General features: G+C 42.6%; 1 protein-coding gene across 2 annotated transcripts in view; it reads right to left on the reverse strand.

Annotated features, from left to right (window-relative positions):
- TMEM178A (transmembrane protein 178A) overlaps positions 1 to 21979 on the reverse strand; it is a 50451-nt gene that overhangs the window by 8773 nt on the left and 19699 nt on the right. Inside the window, exons 1-3 of one of the 2 annotated variants that reach the window (XM_072770430.1) lie at positions 11769 to 12005; positions 4720 to 4833; positions 2087 to 2224 (exon numbers count right to left, since the gene is read on the reverse strand). In XM_072770430.1, the coding sequence (XP_072626531.1) occupies positions 2087 to 2192 (106 nt within the window). In that variant the 5' untranslated portion in view covers positions 2193 to 2224; positions 4720 to 4833; positions 11769 to 12005. Of the gene's footprint in view, positions 1 to 2086; positions 2225 to 4719; positions 4834 to 11768; positions 12006 to 21979 lie in introns of those variants that run through there. The other variant, XM_072770429.1, reaches the window with a different exon arrangement.

The following is a 21979-nucleotide window of genomic DNA, read 5'->3' on the forward strand; positions in this document are numbered from 1 at the left end:
ACAACCACTCTCCTCTCATTTAAAAACAGACCAGCTTACAGCCTTCTCAGGAACTCTCACTGGCCCTGGCTTTTATGGTCCAGTGATTTATTTTACAGCTGATAATTGTTTTATATCTAAGAGCATCCTAAATTATTTATATGTTACCCATATTAAAGTATGTTTTAAAACCATCACTGAGGCTAGCCTGTCTATAGTTCCCCTCATTTCCCTGACAAGGGGATGTGATGTGGGCCTTTGCAGGGTTTGGGTGGAGTGACTCTGCGGTTCTTTGATGGATACAGGAGCAAGAGTCAGAAAAATGGGGCCTCAACTAACAAAAGGAGGGAAGAAAATGAGTAAGATTTTTCATGACCGTTATGCCCCAGCAGAGACTCAAAGGAATCCTCTCAGCAGACAGGCCTCTCAGCTTCTTTGCTCTCTTGACCCACTGGTTCTGTAAATTTCTTTTTACATGAGGGACCCAATGTCTTGTCTTGAGGGTTCAAATCCTCCTCCCAAACCTCAGGAACTAGAATTTTAGCCTCCCTGTGCCACAGTCCTGGTGCAGTCACCAAAGTCTGGAAAGCTTACATTGGTTTTCTGTTCAGTCTCTTCAGGGGCCCTCCAATTTTTGAATACTCTGTCAGGGTGCTCACAACAATGACCCACGTTACTCAGAGGGAGGGAAAGGCACCCATGGTGGTTAGCAGAAAGGGCCCCTTCTAGGTCTCGGGTTACTTAGGCCTCAGATCCGGCTGACCAGAGAGCAAGGCGCCACCTACCTGTCAACTCCTAAAGACAGACAGACAGAAAATGATGTCAGCCAATGTTGGCAAGTACAGTTAACACAGGAGGGCATAAGCAAGTGAGCGGCCAGTAAGTGAGAAGTGCTAGCAAAACCCGTCATGGCCACTTGGGAAACTGAACTCCAGAGAAGAGGAAACAGGCTTGTTCAAAATGGCTGCATATCCAAAGTCGTATTAGCTCAGATACTGAGTATGCTTGTGAAACCGCTCACTTGGCATTCACTAATCACTAACATGTTAATTATTTTGTGAAGGAGCCGAAGGAAAAAAGATTTCTTCCCTGTAGTCACTGTCAGTGTTAGCTGTCAACTCAGCTCCTGACTCCGTTTTTAGACTAAAGCAACTTCCACTGGCTGATCAAAAAGACCACAGTCATGTTTCCACACACCAACCTTCTTCCTATCCCCTGCTTTAAGATCAAGTCTCTCTTCTGCTCAAAACCTTCTGGTGGCTTCCATTACCCTTAGATTGAAATCCAAACCACTGGCTGCATCTCCTACCTCAAGAGGTACTATCCTTCTTCTCCCTGCACTCCAACCACACTGGTTTTCTTTCTGTGGCTCAAAATATCAACCCATCCTTGCCTATAGGGTTTGGCTTACCCTGTAGCACAGTCCCAACTGCTGGCTGCTTTTCACAATTTAGCTGGGAAATCGCCACCTCAGCAAGGTGTTCCCCGAGGCCCCTATTCCACCTCATTTGTTTTCCTCACAGCTTTAATTACTATCACAAGTTATTGTCTCTGTCTCCCCACGTCAGAAAATGAAGGATTCCATCTGCCTTATTCATTGTGTCTCTAGTACCTAAGTAGTGCCTGGTAACATAGTAAGTCCTCATAAAATACCTGTGGAGTAAAATGAATGAAACGTTTTGTGTGTAAAAATGACCTCAAAGGCGCCATCACTAAGTGAAGTACTTTGAGTTGACTTTCAACCCAGGAGGTGGTTGTGCTGATCACTCTCTCTCTGTGGGCTCCTGATAAGCAGTGGCCAGTGCTAGCCAAGAGTCCAGGCCAGGGCCAGGGACAGGGCATGAAACAGAGCCAGGAAAAACAGAGCTGGCTCATACGGAGACTAAACCCAAGACATTACCATCCAGCCTTCCAACGGGCCACGGTGGAGAAACCAGGCCTGTATTATTAACCCTGATGTTTTCTTTAAATTCGGTATTACCCACCAAAGCCAAATGACCTCTGGTTGCTTTTTTCACAAGTGAAAGCAAAATTAACAGAGCGAAGCTACCCCATGCAGAGGCACCTTCACTTTCACCCGGAGAGATGTCTGAGGTGCTCAGCATACCTGTCATGAGGAAAAGGAGTCCAGCCACGTGTTGGGTCAAGCTTTCCTCCCAGAAGAAACTGACTGTGGCCACAATGCAGCCGCAGAGCAGGACGGCTACAGCCATGCCGAGGAAGCCAGCAGTGATTCTTCTCAAATCTACTCTCGAAACACAAACATTCAAAATGAAAAGCAGAAACAGCAAAGTTAATGAAAACTAGAGAATGAAGAGCTTTGTATACACTATAAAAACTAGTAAGTGGCACAGGCAGTCTTGGGGTCTGTGGGGCTGGGGTGGTTTGAGAAGTCTCTCCCCAGGCATTCCACAAGAGGACAGATGGGATCCAACAAATTCAGGGCCCAGAGTCTACCTTCTCTGAATCTACAGAGAAGTCTGTACCATGAAGAGAATAGACCAGAGGACAATGCCAGGGCCAACTTAGGTAATAGAGAGCAAGTTACTTAGTAAATGGAGAAGGAGGTAGGGATGAGAAATACCTTTACTTTCCTTAGAAGAGCAATGAGAATACCTCTTACCACCACTGCAGTGGCTACACTTAATCTGGCTTTGGAGAAAGAGCCTACATAAAGTATGCTGCAGTGAAATATGGTTTTACCTGAGCACCACGGGTACCAATTATTTTATTTGTCTTTGTCTGTCACAAAGGCACAATCATGATCCCTGGGTCAGAAGCCCATTCCCTCCCCACATCTGAGGCAAACAAGAGATGGACCAACTACATGTACCTGGACGTAGTTTCACTCTGACTGCTATCCTAAAGCAGCACTCTGATTGCCCACCCTCTGCTATTTTACTTCTATTTTCTTGTTCCTTTTTTTTTTTTTTTAATGAATTAAATTTTAAAAACTGTTAGGTAAATATGTATGATTCTTCCTAAACAATAGAGCCCAAGCATAGATCTGCTGCCCCAGAAGCCAGTCAACAGCTCTGGGAACACATGGACCATTCCTTTCTTTTAAAGGGGTTTCTCATTCCAGCTCAGAACATTTATATGAAAACAGAGTATTACTACCTAGAAGAGGAAGTGTAGACACCTCAGACTACAGGTCAGGAGCAGAGATCATTTAAAGGGGCTGAGTTTAATGTTTAGGGGATAAGTCATTTTGTGACATCCACATCAAAGCAGGGGAAACGTCATAATATGTTATCTCAACTTCCTAAATTCCCTGTGGTTTAAGTAGTAATTCTATTGTCTACAACCATTAAAAGGCACAAGGTTCAGATAAAATTCACATAGGATTTATAGTAGTACCAGACATGTTAAGCTTATCTGGTAAACATGGTACAGTTCCCCAAATGTGACTTTCTTAGAAAGAGCTATGCATGCAAATGCTGGAACTATCTTTCTATAAGAACCTCAAAAAAGATAAAGAGAGCTCAAATACTGTCTTACTCGGCAACAGCAAGCCACAAACTCCTCAAGTAAAGAAGTGATGTTCTTTCCCAGGTTTCTATGTTGACCTTTTTTTTATTTTTTTTTTATTTTTTATTTTTTATTTTTTCTATGTTGACCTTTTCTCACCACACTTAAATCCAGTGACTACGTGGCTTTCTGGACTGTTGATTAAGGCAAAGAATTCCAAACATGCTCATAAAGAATTCAGACATAAAAACACTTAGATAAAACTCTAACTCAGATCTGCTCAGAATGCTTGTTAAGATCATCCAACAAGAAAGAATTTTCAGGAAGTCATACTATTAAGAAATAAACCACATTTTAGCCAATGACTTTCCAAGTGCTAAATTTGCCAATCATAATATGTTTGACGTAAGACCTCTACTATAGCAGTATTACAAGAGCTTCCATGTTCATGTTTGTAATTCAAAACAGAGGCTTTTGATCTGCAGAGATTTCCTCACCAAATGAGATTCTGCTTGGTTTTCTGCAGTGTCCTTGGTCACCAAACACAATCGCCAATGTCCTTCCTACTTATTTCATTAGAAAAATGACAATGTCTACCTCTGATTAGGGTCTAGTATTTTGCTTTCCTGAGTCATCCATCAGCAGGCAGCATGAATCAACAATTTTCGGGTAAATATCATCTCTCCTTAGTGTCACTGCATGATCCTTTCTAGATTTTCACATTTTTCCTGACAGTGAAAAAGAGTAGTTCCCATCGTCAAGATATCCTCTGATGACAGACATCCTCTGGGAAAATTACAACATACACTTATAAAGATATTTTAGTGGAAAGACCAAGATCTGAGATAGACATGGTAGCTAAAATGAATATCGGATAAACAAAACAAAACTGAGAGTACCTAAAGTATAATCTCCTTGGTTTACTAAGACCAGTGGCAGAGCAGGTCCTTGTACCGATGACTTGGTAGAGGAAAGATGCAGGAGGCCATTTGTGTACAGATGCCACCAGGGCAGAAACACACACTGTCCTATCTCACACAGCCTCAGGCCTGATTTTCACACATTTGATCTGTAAACAAGTTGTGACTGCAGTTGTGACCACAGCACAGTGAAATGCCTCTCTGAGTCTCCGACCAAGTCAGATTGGGCCCATAGGCCCATAAGTGATCAGCATAACATCTTTCGGTTCAAACCTGAGAGGGCTGGTGGGAATACTTTTTGTTCAGAAAGACACCATTTCCTCTCTGACCCTTTCCCAGAAATACTCACGAAGCAGGTGCCATTCATCTTGCTGAATTGTCTTGGTTAAATTGAAAGGAATGTTTCGTAAGCGGATTGGCTGAGAAAAGTGGTACTTGATAGCCGTGCATCTCTGCGCAATACCTTGAAGGAAATAAGAAATGCTATTTACTAGTCTGTGTGGTTTTTTTTTAAGATTTTATTTATTTATGAGTGACAGAGAGAGAGAGGCAGAGACACAGGCAGAGAGAGAGCAGGCTCCATGCAGGGGGCCCGACGTGGGACTTGATCCTGGGTCTCCAGGATCACACCCTGGGCCAAAGGCAGGCACCAAACCACTGAGCCACCCAGGCGTCCCTAGTTTGTGCATGTGTAATAGAATTTCGGAGACCTATGGCAGAGTAATGTGTCCTAAACTGTGTTGAATGGGGGGAAGGGATAGGAATCTCTCAATGACTCAATAATACAGGCAAGTCAGAGCAGTAAAAACCTAAAACATGATATAAAATATTTTTTTAAATAAAAAAGTATTTATTTATTTGAGAGAGAGAGCAGAGCAGGAGGGAGAAGCAGAGGGAAAGGGAGAAGTAGGTTCCCTAGTGAGCAGGGAGCCCGACATGGGACTTGATCCCAGAACCCTGGGATCATGACCTAAGCTGAAGACAGATGCTTAATCACCTGAGCCACCCAGGCACCCCTGAAATAGTTTTTAAAATCAGGTTTCACTTTTGAATATATTAAAATTGATAAGGATCTAAATTCTTCTAATTGTTTTTCAACATTGAATTTATAGTAACTAAACACAAAACACAGGCAAGGAGAAATGGCCTAAAAGTATACAGATGGCTGGGGGAAATGAACTTAAAATTTTAAGTTAACCCGGATAAATTACATGTGCCTGAACTTGACCCAATCTCAAACTCTCAAACAAGTTGCATCAAAAAGTTCATTCAGAAGTGTGTTATTTGGAAACCAGAAGACACCATTCCATAAAGACAACCTTCAAAGTTGGTGGTTTAGGTGTGATTCAGTCACCAGACAAGCTTCAAGAACCTATTTAACTCCAAGGCAGCTGATGTATTTCCTTTTTATTTATTTATTTATTTATTTATTTATTTATTTATTTATTTATTTAATTTTATTGGAGTTCAATATGCCAACATATAGCATAACACCTAGTGCTCATCCCATCAAGTGCCCCCTTCGGTCCCCATCACCCAGTCACCCCCATCCCCCCACCCACATCCCTTTCCACCACCCCTTGTTCATTTGATGTATTTCCTTAATACAAATTTTACTGACCTAAATTCTGGGTGCCAAGAGAAAGAGTAATATTAAAGGTAGAGAAGAGGGGGGGGGGAAAGTAGAGATGAGAAAGAAAAAAACTTTCCCTACCTTTTATGGTTGCATGGCCAGCTCTAGGTACAGTATTTTGAAATGGCAAATATACCTGTTGCTTTATCTGGTGCCTTCTCCTACCCTCCCTCCCAACCTATCCTTTTATTGCATAAATAAATATGGGCTGATTTTTCCCCTGGAATCTTCTGAGTCCCATAATTCAGCCTCAACCCTATGATAATGCTAGCAGCAACTAAAAAAAGAAGAAAGAAATCCTCATAGATACAAATAATTGATGGGAGTTGATGAACTATAGAAATAAAGTGAATTTTTTAGAAATCAGACATTAAAAGGTGGAAATTCACATTTGAGCATAGTCTGTATCATGAGCCCATCTCTGATGTGAAACCACCTTTAGGATTATCTTCTTTAAAGGGTTTCTCACACAGCAGTATTCATTAAGAATTAATGGGTAGCTAGTTAAAAACGTAGATTCCTGGATGGACCCACCCAAAAATGCTCTAAATCAAAAGATTTGGAATGGAGCCAAGAAGCTGAACTTTAACAAACATCCTAAGTAATTCTGAGGCAGGCTGTCCTTGAATCTCACTTCTAGAAACCCTGCCCAAGACACTCTCCGCTTTGAGGAAGATTTTAATTTTTTACTTCATGAAACCACAGATTCTCCCAAAGTTCAGAGCTCTTATTCTGTACTCTGTGTTTTTTTTCAACATGAGTCCATGGAATCGGTTATGTGGTCTAAGGCATATGAGTTAGGTGTTTACATATAAGTTAGATGTTTATAAGCCATAAAATGCCTGTGCTTGCGAAGAACAAACCATCTGCTATAAGAATACTAGCAGATAATACACTGCAAATGTATTATTATCTTGCATCTGTATTTTTCAAAACTGTCATTCCACTTGATAGTCATCCTCAAGCTGACCTTGAGACTCCACGCAATCAGGGAGTGAAGGCTAAGGCAGAGTTTAAGACTAACCCAACATACACACAGAGCCCACCAGCAAAGACTGGGACTTCTTAGTTCCAGGCAAGTAAGGACATCTCTGTCCAGCAGCTTCACATGAAACTAGTCAAGCAGAGGCTTCAGGGGTCACAGATGACAAAGAATACAGACTTTACAGAATTAAAGAAAGATACTTCTTTCTTTAACAACACAAGCTGACAGCAATAATGTAAAACAATAACAAACCCTGAGGAAGAAGAATCTAATTTCTAGAGTTGCTACCTCATATTATTTTAAATACTGTTTTCTTTTTTTAAGATTTTATTTATTCATTTGAGAGATAGCAACAGAGATAGTGACAAAGATAGCAAGAGAGAGCATGAGCAGGGAAGAGAGGAAGAAGCAGACTCCCTGATGAGCAGGGAACCTGACACGGAGCTCGATCTCAGGACCCCAGGGTCATGACCAAGGTCGAAGGCAGATGCTTAACTGACTGAGCCACCCAGGTGCCCAAATACTAGGCTTTCAACAGAAAAGTACAAAACATACAAAGAAACAAGGACATATGGCCCAAGGGTAAGGAAAAAGTCCATCAGTAGAAACTATCATCGAGGAAACCCAGATGTTGGACCTATCTGATAAAGACTTTAAATCAGCAGCTTAAAATATGTACAAAGAACTAAAGGAAATCATATCCAAAGAACTACAGGCAAGTATGAGAATGATGTCTCACCAAAGAGAGAATATCAGTAAAGTGACAGAAAGTATAAAAAGAAAAAAAAAATAACTGAAAAGTCCACTAGAGGAATGGAAGAAATAATCAGCAAACTTGAAGATAGGTCAATTGAGATTGTCCAGTCTAAAGAAAATGAGGAAAAAAGAGTAAAGAAAATAAACAGAGCCACCAAGAACTGTGAGACACCACCAGTCATACCAACGTGAGTATAATGGGAATCCCAGAAAGAAGAAAAGAGAAAAGGGGGCAAAAAGAATATTTGATGAAATAATTGTCAAAAATTCTCCAAATATGATGAAAAACATGCATCCTTATATCTGATGAACTACAAATAAGATAAACTCTATAGTGAGCCACACCCAAACTGAAAGCCAAAGAGAGAATTTTGAAAGAAGCAAGAAAAAAGCAACTTATCACATAGAGGGGTTCCTCAAAAGAGTAGAAGAGATTTCTCATCAGAAACTATGGAAGGCAGAAGGGAGATGATGAATTCAAAGCACTGAAAGAAAGATAATCAGGAATTCTGTATGCAGCAAAGTCATCCTTCAGAAATGAAGGAAAAATAAGGCATTTCCAGCTCAACAAAAACTGGGAGAATAAGTCACTAGTCACTAGATCTGTCCAATAATGAAGACTAAAGGGAATGTGAATGAAATGAAAAGACAGTAACTGAGTCCACTTGAAAAAAAAAAAAAAAGACTATTTGTCAAGGTCATGACATGAGTAAACATAAAAGACAGTATAAATGTATTGTGTGTTTTGTAACTTTTTGCCTCCTATCTGATTTAAAAGATATAAAGCATTAACCAATAATTATAAATCTGTGTTGAGGAACATACAACGTAATTTGTATGATAATAACTGTGCAAAGGACAGGAGAGGGAATGGAGCTGTAAAGCAGCAAAGCTTTTATATATAAATTAAATTCAGCTGGTATTAACCCAAACCAGATTGTTATAAATTAAAATGTTAATCGTAATTCACAAATAACCACTAAGAAAATAACAAAAAATATACATAGAAAATAAAACGAAAGGGAATTTAAAAGGTTACTAGAAAACATTTACTTAACAGAAGAAGATAGTACTGGAAAAGTAGAAGAACATACAAAAAAGAGCAAAATGGCAGACCTAAGTCCTCCCTTATGAGGAATTACATTAAATTTAAATAGATTAAACATTCCAATCAAAAGACAGAGATTAGCATTATAAATAAAACAACATGATCCAACTATATAATGTCCACAAAAGACACACTTTAGATTCAAAGACACAAATAAGCTGAAAGTAAAAGTATGGAAAAATATATACTATGCAATCACCAAAAGAGAGATAGGAATGGCTGTCCTAATATCAGACAAAATGAACTTCAAGAAAAAAATATGTTACTAGAGACAAAGACATTTTAGAATGATAAAATGGTCGATCCACTGGGAATTTACAAAATTATAAACAGATATGCACCTACCCATGAACAGAGCCCCCAAAATATGGGAAGCAAAAGCTGAAGGGAGAAATAGACAATTCAACAATAATAGTTGGAAACTTCAATATCTCACCTTCACTTTTTTAAAAGATTTTATTTATTCATGAAAGACTCAGAGAGGGGCAGAGACACAGACAGAGGGAGAAGCAGGCTCCCCACAAGGACTCGATCCCCAACCCCGGAATCACGCTGGAACCAAAGGCAGACGCTCAACCGCTGAGCCACCCAGGCGTCCCGTTATCCCACCTTCAAACATGACAAAACAACTAGATAGAAGACCAACATGGAAACAGAAGACCTGATCAACACTTTAAAACAATTAGAGAAATAGCCATCTATAAAACACTCTACCCAACAACAGCAAAATACACATTCTTTTTGAGTGCACATACAGGACAGACCACAAATCTCCAGGAGAGACCACAAATCTCAATAAATTTAAAATTATTAAAGTCATATAGAGTATGTCCTCTAACCATCCTTCAATGAAATTAGAAATCAATAACAGAAGAAAATTTGAGAAACTCACAAATTTATGAAAATTAAGTAACACACTCCTAAACAACCAGTGAGTCAAAAAATAAAATCACAAGAGAAATTTAAAAGCACCTTAGTGAAAACAAACACCAAAATCACAACACACCAAAATTTATGGGATGCCGCTAACATGCTTAGAGGAAAATTTATAGCTGCAAATGCCTACATTAAAAAACAAAGTGTCAAATCAATAACCTGTCAACCTTAAGAAACTAAGGAAAGAAAAGCAAACTAAATCCTAAGCAGAAGAAAAAAGATTATATAATTACAGTATAAATAAATGAAATAGAGAATAGACAAATAGCAAAATCAGCAAAACCAAAAATTAGTACTAAGATTAATAAAATTGACAAGTCTTGGGTGCCTGGGTGGCTCAGATGGTTAATGTCTGCCTTCAACTCAGGTCATGCTCTCCAGGTCCTGGGATCAAGCCCTACGCTGGTCTCCCAGCTCAGGGGGGAGTCTGCTTCTCCCTCTCCCTTTGCCTCCTTCTACCTCCCCCCACCAGCTCGTGCTCTCTCTCTCTCTCAAATGAATAAATAATATCTTTAAAAAACAATAAAAAATAAAATTGAGGGCAGCCCGGGTGGCTCAGCAGTTTAGCGCTGCCTTCAGCCCAGGGCCTGATCCTGGGGACCCGGGATCGAGTCCCATGTTGGGCTCCCTGTGTGGAGCCTGCTTCTCCCTCTGCCTGTGTCTCTGCCTCTCCCCCGCCCCCTCTCTGTGTGTCTCTCACGAATAAATAAATAAAATCTTTTAAAAAATAAAAAAATAAAATTGACAAATCTTTAATTATACTAACCATAATAAAAGGAAGGCTCAAGTAACTAAAATCAGGCATAAAACAGAGGATATTACCAATAATCTTATGGAAAGAAAAAGAAGTTTAAGAGAATACTATGAAAAAATTTTATGCCAACAAATTATATTACATAGATGAAGTGGAAAATTTGTAGAATGCCACAAACCACCATAAGTGGCTCAGGAAGAAAAAGAAAATCTGAATAGATCTATAATAGGTAGAAATTGAGTTAGTAAATAATTTATTAAAAATCTTCCAGTGATGGGGCATCTGGCTGGCTTAGTCAGTAGAGCATGCAACTCTTGACCTAGGGGTTGTGAGTTTGAGCCTCACCTTGGGTATAAATTACTTAAAAATAAAATCTTTAAAAAAGAAATATTCCAATGAAGAAAAGTCCAGGACCATATGTCTTCACAGGTAAATTTTACCAAATATTTTAAAAATTAATAATCATTCATAAAACATTAAAAAAAAGAATTCCCAAATCAATGTAGAAGGCCAGTATTATTCCCGAAACAAAACCCAAAAACATCACAAGTAAAGAAGAATTGAAAATATTCCTTATGAAGAGGTATGCAAAAATCCTCAACAAACACTGGCAAACTGAATTCAGCAATATATAAAAAGGATTGTACATCATGACCAAGTGGGATTGATGTCATGAATGTAAAATTGTTTCAACATATGAAAATCAATTCATATAATTGACCTTGCCAATGGAATAAAGCACAGAAACCACAAATTCATCTCATAGATGCAAAAAAAGCCTTTGACAAAATCTATTTGATACTCATCCACAACCACATGAACCACATTAAGAAAAAAAAAAAGTATGATTCCTTCCATTAAGTAGGTAGAAAAATCCGAAGTTCAGAGATGTTAAGTAACTAGCCTGAGGCCATAATATTGCAAAGTAGTAACACATGTACTGTTCCCCAAACTTTGCATACTACTCGCTCAGGAAAATTCAAAATCCTTAATCTTTTGAAGTGCATCTTAATTGTCAGTGGTTAGAACTGTCGTTAGTAAGCAAACTATCGATTTGAAGTGAAAAAACGCATTTTATCAATTTAGTAACAACATACGCTCTTGTGGAAACAAAGCTGATTAAGAATTGAGACAATTACGAATTGTCTATATATTATCCATGCTTCCCAATAACGTTATCTGGCGCCTGCTTGGGCTCCGGGGGTGACTGGGTGACTGCATCCTACCTGCATCGCACAGAGGCTGCCCAGTGCTGGGAACGGGGTGTGGACTGGGGCTGCCCCTAGGACACCCCCGCTAGGGACGTGCATGGCTCCTTTCACATCGCTGCGGGGCTCCCGGGGCTCACGGCCTCAGCCCCTTGCTGGGAACAGGTAGGATCCCAGGAGGAAGAGCCGCAGAAAGGAGGTAGGCAGGGGGCCAGGGCTCCCTTGCTTCCCCGGGGGCATCCGGGCTGCCAGGAGTGAGGTAAGCTGTGCTCGGAGCCAAATTACCTTTCCTTCCCACTAGGCTCCCAGGCTAAATTTAAACTGCCAAGCGCTCTGAAATGAGCCGAGAAAGGAGGTGTGGAGGGTGGCTAGGTCTGGACTGTGCGGTTACAGGGTAACAGGCTGCATTCAACAAGCCGCGGCCTGCGGCCCGGGGTGAGCCCAGGGCATCTCAGCGGAGTTGGCAAGCGCTCCTGCGCTCCATTCCCTGGACAGACGATTAGAGACTCGAGGCAGAATCAGAGACGGCGGGAGCCGGACAGACCAGCAGCAGACTGAGGCCGGCCTTAGCTCTTTGATGCTCTTGTTCTCGAGCACTTGTTCTGCTGCCATAGCAGAAAGTCCAATAGACCCGAAGGGGTGAGTATATTACGAAGGTCTGGCTTCCTACAGCATACACTTCAAACTGGCAAAATGAAACTTGACAAAAATCACACAGGAAAAGACCTGGAGTTGCTTGACAGCTTGCCAAAGGCGAATTAGGTCCTTTATGATGAAAAGACCAGTGTGCGCATCTAACGTGGATGGCGGTAAAGACGGACGTTCCATGCAATGTTGTGTTAAAGAGTGATACTGTGAAAATCCACAAGGAGGCATTAGATTCAAATTTTTTTCAAAGCCATGCATGCAAACTTTGAAATTAACTGGCTTTCTGGGCATAGAGAGCAATGAATCTGGCTCCCTGCAAAGGAACACAAAAAGCATGAGCTCATAGCACCAGATGGCATCACACAATGGGGCGAAGAAACACGCAGAGGGTTGAAAAGAACAAGTTGTGATCTATATTTAGTGATTAATTAGCTTCTTAAAGGGCCAAGTAGAGCCACTTTAATGATGATATAAACCACAGAAGAAGATACATAAATATGCCGCATGGAGGTTAGGCATGGGTCTGGTGAATTTCTATTGTTTCTGGTGCTTAGACAGATGAATCAAATTCTAAGCTGGGTTACAGAAACCCATACCCTAGGTGAAATGAGGGAGAAACGTGAGAAACAGCAGAAGATGCTGTAAAAAGTCACAGTACCAGTCAATGATGAGGCAATGTGTGTGGTGGCTAAAGGCCTTGCTCTCGGACAGACTTGGATTTGAATCCTGGCTGTGTGACTTCTGGCAGATCACTTAACCTCTCTGAGCCTGTGTTCCCTCATCTGTAAAAGAGGGGAAAGAGCAGCAGATAGTGTGTGCTGTTATTGTGAGGAATGAAAGAGTTCACTCAAGGACTTAGCATGGGATACAGCCAGCCGAAGAACTCGATGACTGTCAGCATTTGGTTATGAAATATTTCTTGGCACCTACTCACATTTACCACACAGAACTATTGCCACACGCTAGGAGTCCGCACCCTCAATGTGCTTCACAGATTAAGCCAGGTGTACAGAGAGATAAACAGACGTGTGCAACAGCTGCCTAAACAGTGGTCTAACCAAGGGCTCTGGCGTGTTCTCTCCACTCATGCTCAGTGCAAAACTCCCATCACTTCACTCCCGGATTGTTGGCCAACTGGCCTCCTTGCCACTCTTCCCTCCACCCTCCAACCCACCCTCATGCCACTGTTGGATAAATCTGCTGTGTGAAGATCTAGAGCCTCTGGAGCCTCGGTGGCCCATCTGTAATGCAGAATATGAAAGCCTTTAAGATTTTTGCTATATCCACCTACCATTTACAGTATCACATACTTAATGTGTTTCTTTAAATTGATTACTATAAGTGGGACCCAGTTTTACTGCCCATAAGGTAATTATGTCTTTATTGTAGAATTATGTATTTATTTTAAAATAAAGTACCCAGCACACAGTAAATGCCACATAACTGTCTCTTAAATAGCTTTAATGCTGGGCTAATGTACCAACCTCCACACTTGGGCAAACAGAAGATGAGAAAAAGCAGGGGAGCAGAGGGTAGTCCCCAAGAGCAGTAAAGCCTGAGGTTTCCATCATCTGGCTCTAGCTTGCCTCTATCCAAGAACATACCATTGGCTTCCCTGTAATCAAACCCAGGCTCTCAACCCGTCATTTATCCCTGTTCCCTCCCACTCCCAGCTCACTGATGCTCACTGTATCTGGTGCCCAGGGCTAGCTCCACCCCTCCCAGGTATGTGCCTTGGCAGAGTCAGCCCATTTCTTTGTAGAGCCATACGGCCATCACCTTGGCATAACCTCAAACCTCCTAAGCCCCTCCAGGTTCAATGCCTTCATACAAAATGCCTTCTCGAAGGAACACAGCAGTGCATGCCCCTCACTCCGTTCTCTGGCTTTGTTGTGATGTCAGAGGCTGAGCCTCCCAATCTGGCTCCCGATTCCTCAGTCTTTTCCTAATAGATCAGAAAGTCTGCCTCCCTTGGCGTGTCCCAAGTTCCTGAAGAACTGAGGCTGTGACTTCTTTCTGGATCCCTGATGTTTAAGAGCTATGGCAGCAACAGTTGCTGACAACGGCAGTGTAATTGTTGCTTCGGGTTCTCCGCCAGATGAAAGGGTCAGTGAACAGTCTGCACTGTTTCCTAAAACATTTCAAAGGCAACTTGGAATTCCATAACTGGCCCACAGGCAGAAAAATGAAGAGCTCTTTCCCACCAGCTCTACCTGCACACATCCCGGTCTGAAAGGAAAGATCCATCCTGGGGTCACGGGGCAGGGTAGCTGTCATGTCCTCATCAAAGGGATTTAATTTCAGAGGGAATCAGGTGCTAAGCAGACAAAAAGATTTTTTTCGTCACCTCCTTTAAAGGATGTGAACAGCCCTCCCTTAGGTAAATAAACCAAATACAGTGAGTTTAGCAGCCTAACACTGACTTTTAAGCCTCAAATGGCCAAAACCAATCCTGAAGTCAAGCCTCAAGGGCAAACCCATCACCATGTCTCCAGAATTGAGAGGAGAAAGGGACAAAATTAGTGACCGTAGAGTGGCATTGTCCAGTAGAAATATAGAGAATTTGCAAGGCATAGAGAGAATTTTAAATTTTCTAATAGCCACGCTATAAAAGTAAATAGGTAAGATTAAGTGTATTATATTTTAATTTAACATACAGTCAGTGTCTTGAAAATTATTAGTGAGATTTTTTTACATTTTACTTTTTTAGTAATCTCTACACTCAGTGTGGGGCTTGAACCCACTACCTTGAGATCACAAGTCCCATACTCTTCCGACTGAGCCAAAGAGGCGCCCCTATTAGCTGAGATATTTTACATACATTTTTCACACTAAATCTCTGAAACCTGGTGTTTTCCACTTATAGCACAGATCCTTCCCTGTAAGTCTCATCCCAAATGCTCAAGGGTCTCATGTAGCTAGTGGCCACTGTATAGGAGAAAGTTCCAGATGAAGGTGAATAAGACTCCAAATACAGTAAAAGCAACTGAGAGCAAGTGTTTAACCTAGGAAGCGCCTGAGAGGTGTGAAAGTTGTTCCATGTTTCGACTCTCTCTCCACAACATACTACCTTGTTCTGCTATCCTTGTTTCTTATTAGTAATGGAGAATCAGCTTCTCACTTGTGTGAAATTGTATCTGTGTTCACTCTATATTCTCTGGGAAGCAAAACAGCTTGGATTTGCACGCTGGCTTCCCCACTCCCTAGCTGGGTGTCCCTAGCAAGCTTCTTAACCTCTCTGGGCATCAGTTTCCTCAGCTGTAATATATGGACAGGGGTAGTCCCTTTATCTCAGAGGAGGATTAAAAGAGACAGATCATACTATTACTGTTAGCTTCCATCCTCATTGTCATTATTATTATTACTACTACTGCTACTGCTACTTTATTTATCTGCACAAACCCAGACAACTGGACTATTCCTAAAAGGCAAGACTCTGGTGAGTTCTTTGTACTGTAAACACATGATCTCTAGGGGCCAAAGAGGGGAGGGTTCAATGACAGCCTGACAGATACTGCAGGGGGAGCAAACATCATCACAGGAAGTTGAAAAGGCAGGGGGTAGGGATGGTCAGTGGAGCAAACCAGAAAGAACAGTGCTCAGACAAGCATGATCCCGGGCACGAGTGGAAACTGTCATGGGGTTAAGGCGGTGATGACCACCAGTTGGCTGAATTCATTTTTAAATTTCCCTCAATGTAGTTATTATGTCATAGCTATAATAAAAAGTAATACAATTTTGAAAAATCAAAACCAGGGATTCTCCACTTCTCAGAACCATCATGGTACACAGTTGGCGATTCACTGGTAGGACAGGGATTCATGATTGGAGATTAAAGAGGATGGGATCTTACGTGGCTTACGGGGGGAGTGTGCTCTGCTTCTCTCTCCCTGCCTTTACCTTCTCTCTCAGCAGGAGATAGGTTCTATTCCTTCTCCGCTCATAGTTGCCAATGTGGGCAGGGCGAAGATGATTATGCCATTGGCAAGAAGGCAGCCACGGGCAAGAACCGACACCCTATCCCATATCTTCTTCCCAGGCCCTGACTCATGTGAAACCAAATCCAGCTATTGGCTCTGTGGATGCTCCAACTAGTACCCTGTGGTATTTTCCTCCCCTCGGGGGATACCGTGTAACAGGGACAGACCAACAGTTGTTGCTGGTTACTCTTGGCTCTGGTCATGACAGGCTGACCTCAGAGAGATCAATACAGTTCGAACAAAGCCTGTTTTAATACAGTAACATGAATCTAAAGCTGTTGTTAATATACACCTGAAATTCAAATCCTCTGGATTCTGGATGATGTCCAGTCAGTGTAGGAAGCAAATCTAAGCTTTATTCACTCTTCAGTATGACTTCTTCAGTTAGTATAGACATCAATGAATAGGACTTTTTCTAATTGGAAGATTAAACCTGTATACTCCTAAATATTGGGAGAAACTTGGGAATATGAGTTTTTTCTACATTGAATATGTGCTTATGAGAAGCAGCATGCAAGAGTATAAAGGAGAGGGTGCCTGGGTAGTGGCTCAGTCAATTAAGCATCTGTCTTCGACTCAGGTCATGATCTCAGAGGGAGGGGGTGTCCCTGCTCAGTGGGGAGCCTGCTTCTCCCTCTCCACTTGCCTCTTCCCCCACTCATGCTCTCTCTCTCTCTCAAATGAATAAATAATTTTTATTAAAGTGTAAAGGAGAATATTGGCTTTGGAACCAGCTGACTTAGAGCAATACACTCAACCACTCTGAGTCTCCATTTCCTCATTTGTAAAGTCTTACAGCATTGTTATGAGGACCGAATGAGATAACATATGTCAAGTGTCCTAACAGTGCCTGGTCCATGGAGACAGTGTCCATTCACACACTCTTCCTGCTCTCTTTATAAGTAGGACCAGTGAAGTGTGAGTCCTGACCCAAGGGACTGTGGTATGTGTAATTACATCCTCACTTCCAGCATTTGGGAAAAAATTAAGGGCCAAGTATCAGTGTAAAATCAGGGACCACCAAAGTCAATCATCTCATCATTTATTCTTTCTTTCACTCATTCATTAATTCATTCATTCAACCAACATTTATTGAGGGAGTGTCTTTTAGACAGAGGACCTACTTTCTGAATCTAGAATATGGTTCCACAAAAATGAAAAACTAACAACTTGAAACCCATGACTGTGAAACAGGGAGGGTGGAAGGAGGGATAGAGGGATAGAGAAAGAGAGAGAGAGATCTCCCACCTGCCACATGGGGACCCATAAACTCTGATGGCTTTAGCAGTTTCCCAAAAACTCAGAAAAGAGCAGCTTACTGGAGAAAGACTGCCCATTTTGGAGAGGGCTGGCTGTGTTTCAGGGCAAATTATCCTTAAAAACAATGCACTCTTGGCCCATTCCAGGTGGCTTGATAGAATCTTTCTAATTGAGCTACACTTTCAGAAGTTTGTTTCCTCTATGAAAATGAACCCTGGATCAAGCTGAATTGACTAATTACTAGTGTATATGGAGATTAGGAAAGCAATGTTTGGTAGAGCTAATTTATGATGGTATAGACAAGGGTAATAGCTCTGCTCAAACTGTGAAAAAATTTAAACATATTTGCTACCATGAACAATGTTCTTGTGTCCCCTTCACCAGATGGGCTGCTGGATTTATGATGAGACGTGTCACAGATACATATCAAGATAAATGGAAACTAGGAGCCCTTTAGAGCCAGCCTTCAGGAACTATAGAGAGCGCCTGTTCTATTGCTGGCTCAATAATTGATAGAGTTGTACTCCTGGGCTTTGGTAGGCTATTGAAATCAATTTCAAAAAACAATATAAATTGATTTGAAACAATATTTTCAACTTTTTCTAAGTAATGATCAAGCCTAAGCCATGATCAAGCACAACTGACAAGTCTGATTTCATTTCCTTTCCCTTCTCCCGCCTGGTCATAGTTAGGTGGCCTGGCGGACACCAGAGACAAGAAGTGAAAGGGGATGAAATCTCCAAATTGAATGAATTATCAAGGATTCACTGCAATAAGAAGAGAGGATGGCACTCGCCACCTTCCAGAGGCAAGAAACTTATGTTAGGAAGAAGACAAATCCCAAAGCCATTTGCAGCAGCGGTAGGAAGATGGCAGTTTGGGCGAGACCCCCTGCCTTTGGCAGCCTTTCCCACTATTTCCCGTGAGTGCTGGTTCCTCTAGCAGCTCCACAGGCATCCCTAAGTCATGACAGAAATCTGTAGCCAGACAAGCACACTTGTGAGACCACTAGAGTTGCTTTAGTGTGGTTATAGGAAAATGATAAGCATGCTTTTATTTATCATGTAGTATGTCATGCTATGTACAGAATGCCTCACCACACATCCTTGTAAGTCACATAAGGAAGACATTCTGTTCCTTTTACAAAAAAGAACAAGGTACAGGGATGCCTGGGTGGCTCAGCAGTTGAACGCCTGCCTTTGGCCCAGGGTATGATCCTGGAGTCCTGGGATCAAGTCCCACATGGGGCTCCCTGCATGGAGCCTGCCTCTCTCTCTGTGTCTCTCATGAATAAATAAATAAAAATTAAAAAAAAAAAAAGAACAAGGTACAGATCACTGAAGCGGCTTGCCCACGCCACATAACTAAATAGCTGTGATAATAATTTACTGAAGCCTTGCTATATACCACGCTCTATGCTCAAAGTTTTACTCACATTTCCCTCATGGGATAGGTTCTATCATTACCTCTGTTTTAAAGAGGAGGAAACTAAAGCTCAGTGAGTTTAAATAAACTGTCTGAAGGCCTACGGCTAACAAGTGACAGAGCTGGTATTGAATTTGCATCTCCCTCCAATGCCAATCTCAGATATCTTAACAGACTTTGTCAGATGAGAATCACTATGACTACACCTGATGATGCCTAATTAATCCTCTTAAAGGGACAAGCATAAAGCAGGCTGGCATATGGCATTGCGATTATCACAATACTCTTTCTCTATTTCCATCCCCTTTGCTCTCACACTGCCCTCTCCCCACAAGGAAACAGAAAGACTCAAAGAAACCACTGTCGAAAGCTCTGCAGGCAAAGATTTCTTCCCCTGCTTGCTGAGGAGGTGGTCAGGTGCCTAAAACCCCTGACTAAGGCTGAGGAAAAACAGGAGGAGGGGCACAGGAGTAGCAGAGGAGAAAGAACAAGTGGGTGGGGATGGGGGGAGGACCACGGGGGCTAGAGATTGCATGTCTCTGTAACCCCAGAGCCCAGGACACACCTGAGCCCCAGACTGGCGGGTTGGCATTCAATACCTAATGTGAAGATAGGAAGGGAAAACCTCCCCCTCCCCCTTGACCAAGTTGGAACTGCCATCCATTTGGGAATCTCTGCGTAGGGAGAGAGGGCCCGCCCTCACAGATGCACACTCCAAAGTGGAGTCCCCATTCCTCCTCCTCCCAGGACTCACCCACCTACCCACACAGTTCCAACCACCAAAATAACCATCAGGTGCCTGAGCCAAAAATACAAACATACTTCTAGTCCAGTTCCAATGACATCGTGAAGCAGAGCTGTACCTCTCTTTCTGACCTCCTGTGCTGATCCCCTGCAGTCATAAGAAGCCTCTTCAGAGGACACGGAGAGGAGAGGACAAGATAACTCACAAATGGTCCAGAGCTGCACCTCACCCCTGATCCTGTTGAATCTCATCACACACGCGCCCCACCACATTCCAGCCCACACCTCATCAGAACATGCCCACACAATGTTTCCAGCCCTAATTTTACATCAGGCAGCATGAATGACACAGACAGCCAGACAGGGGAAAAAAAAAGTGCCAATAAGCGGTTTTGCTAAGCATCACTTCAATCCTCTGTTTGAGAATATAATATTTAGAACCGGGGAGAAGGCAGGGTCCATGAGAATCACAAAAATTAAAGACTAATGCCCAGCTCCCCCACTTCACCCTGTGGGGCCAGCCACCCTGCCCCCTCTCCCCCACAGCTGGGGGCAGGAGGTGGGGTGGCTGTGCAGACCCGGAGCCTCTTATCTGCTCCTCGCCCTGCCCCCAAGCCCAGTGCTCAGTGAGGCCTCCCCTTCAGCTACCAGCTCAGCCCAGAGCCGTAGCACATTAGCATTCCTGACACTCCCCACAACCCAAGGGGAAAACTTCCAGCTGCCTTGTACTTAAGCATCACCCTCGGCACCAGAAGCCTGAGCCTGTGCATAATTGACAAGGAATATGTTGATAAGGAATGGGACTGTTCCAAGTTTCTGAAGGATAACTAGGTAATTAAAAGGAAAACCTAATTTAAGAAAATCCTGGAGAAAATTTTTTTTCTTTTAACTCTGGCAACATCCTTTCTGGATTATTCTCCTTTGCCAGAAGACTTCTGTTTTGCCTTTGTTGGGTTTTCAAAGCCTAGGGCAAGATATCCAAGGTTCCAGGGACCCCAATGTTTTCGGCCTCTTCAGGGGGGATGACTTTAAAAAGCCTTAGACTAGAAGTGGAAGGACCACCTGTTAGCTTGAAAGGCTCCTGAGTACCTGTGTTTCCCAGTCTTGGCACCTAAAGGTGACTTCCTACCCACGGCTTGGCACGGTGCCCTCTGAGGGCCCTGGCACCTTGGCCAACAGCCGTGCCCACTTGCGTAGGGCAAGCAAATAGACCGGAAGGACACAATTAATTGCCAGGGGCACAAATGTGCGGAGATGAATTCAGCCTCTGAAGCGTTCCCTGCCTCTGGCTGCACGTCTTTGCTGCCTGACTGGTTTAAGACCACACGATAAGCCAGTGAGCTGCCCAAACGCAACCTCAGACACACAAAGAAACACGTGGGGCTTCACAACAGTGCACCAGGAGGTCCATCACTTCTTAGTAGACAGCCTGGACCCTGCCCTGCCCTTCATTCCACATCGCCTCCTGCTCCGGGAGGCCGGCTGAGCATTCAGTGATGGCCCTGCCACCTGCTACCTTTATAAAAATATTCTCTGAGTCTTACTTTATATGTAAAGTGGGGCTGTTACTATTGATTCCATAGAGGATTCCAAGGACTATAACAGAGCAGACACTGTCATACGTGACCGACTACCTTTTGTCCGCAGGTCCTGTACAGCCCACTAGGTCACATCTAACCGAACTGGTCTTAGTCAGCCTGAATCGTTGAAGTTTGTTTAACCTCAGATGTCGGACATTGTGATTTTTCCCCCCAGTTTTGGATTCAATCCCACCTGTAACGTGAATGAAAACAAAGAGAGGCTCTACCCTCAGAGAGCTTAGCGTCTACTGAGCAACACTGGCATTACTGAAATAATAGCACAAGTCAATGTCAGATGACAACTCTGACATAGAGGAGAACACAGGGCTCTGAAACCATAGAACAGGATGCCTGAGCCATGAGGGGAAGGTGGAGGCAGTCCATCAAGGCTGGGTTCTCAAGAATAGGCAGGAATATCCTTGTGGAGCAGAAGCAAGGGCATAGACAGGGCTGGGAAGAGGAAGATGTGTGGTGCTGGGGTACAGAGTGGGGGCAGGTGTCAAAAAAGACACTGCTGGAAAGGAAAGTGGGGCTAGACCATGGGAAGCCTGAAGCTCATTATTATAAGCCTCATTGGAAGTCACCACAGATT

The sequence above is a fragment of the Canis lupus genome, chromosome 12 (genome assembly GCF_048164855.1).
Source record: "Canis lupus baileyi chromosome 12, mCanLup2.hap1, whole genome shotgun sequence".
In the NCBI taxonomy this organism is placed as follows: domain Eukaryota; kingdom Metazoa; phylum Chordata; class Mammalia; order Carnivora; family Canidae; genus Canis; species Canis lupus.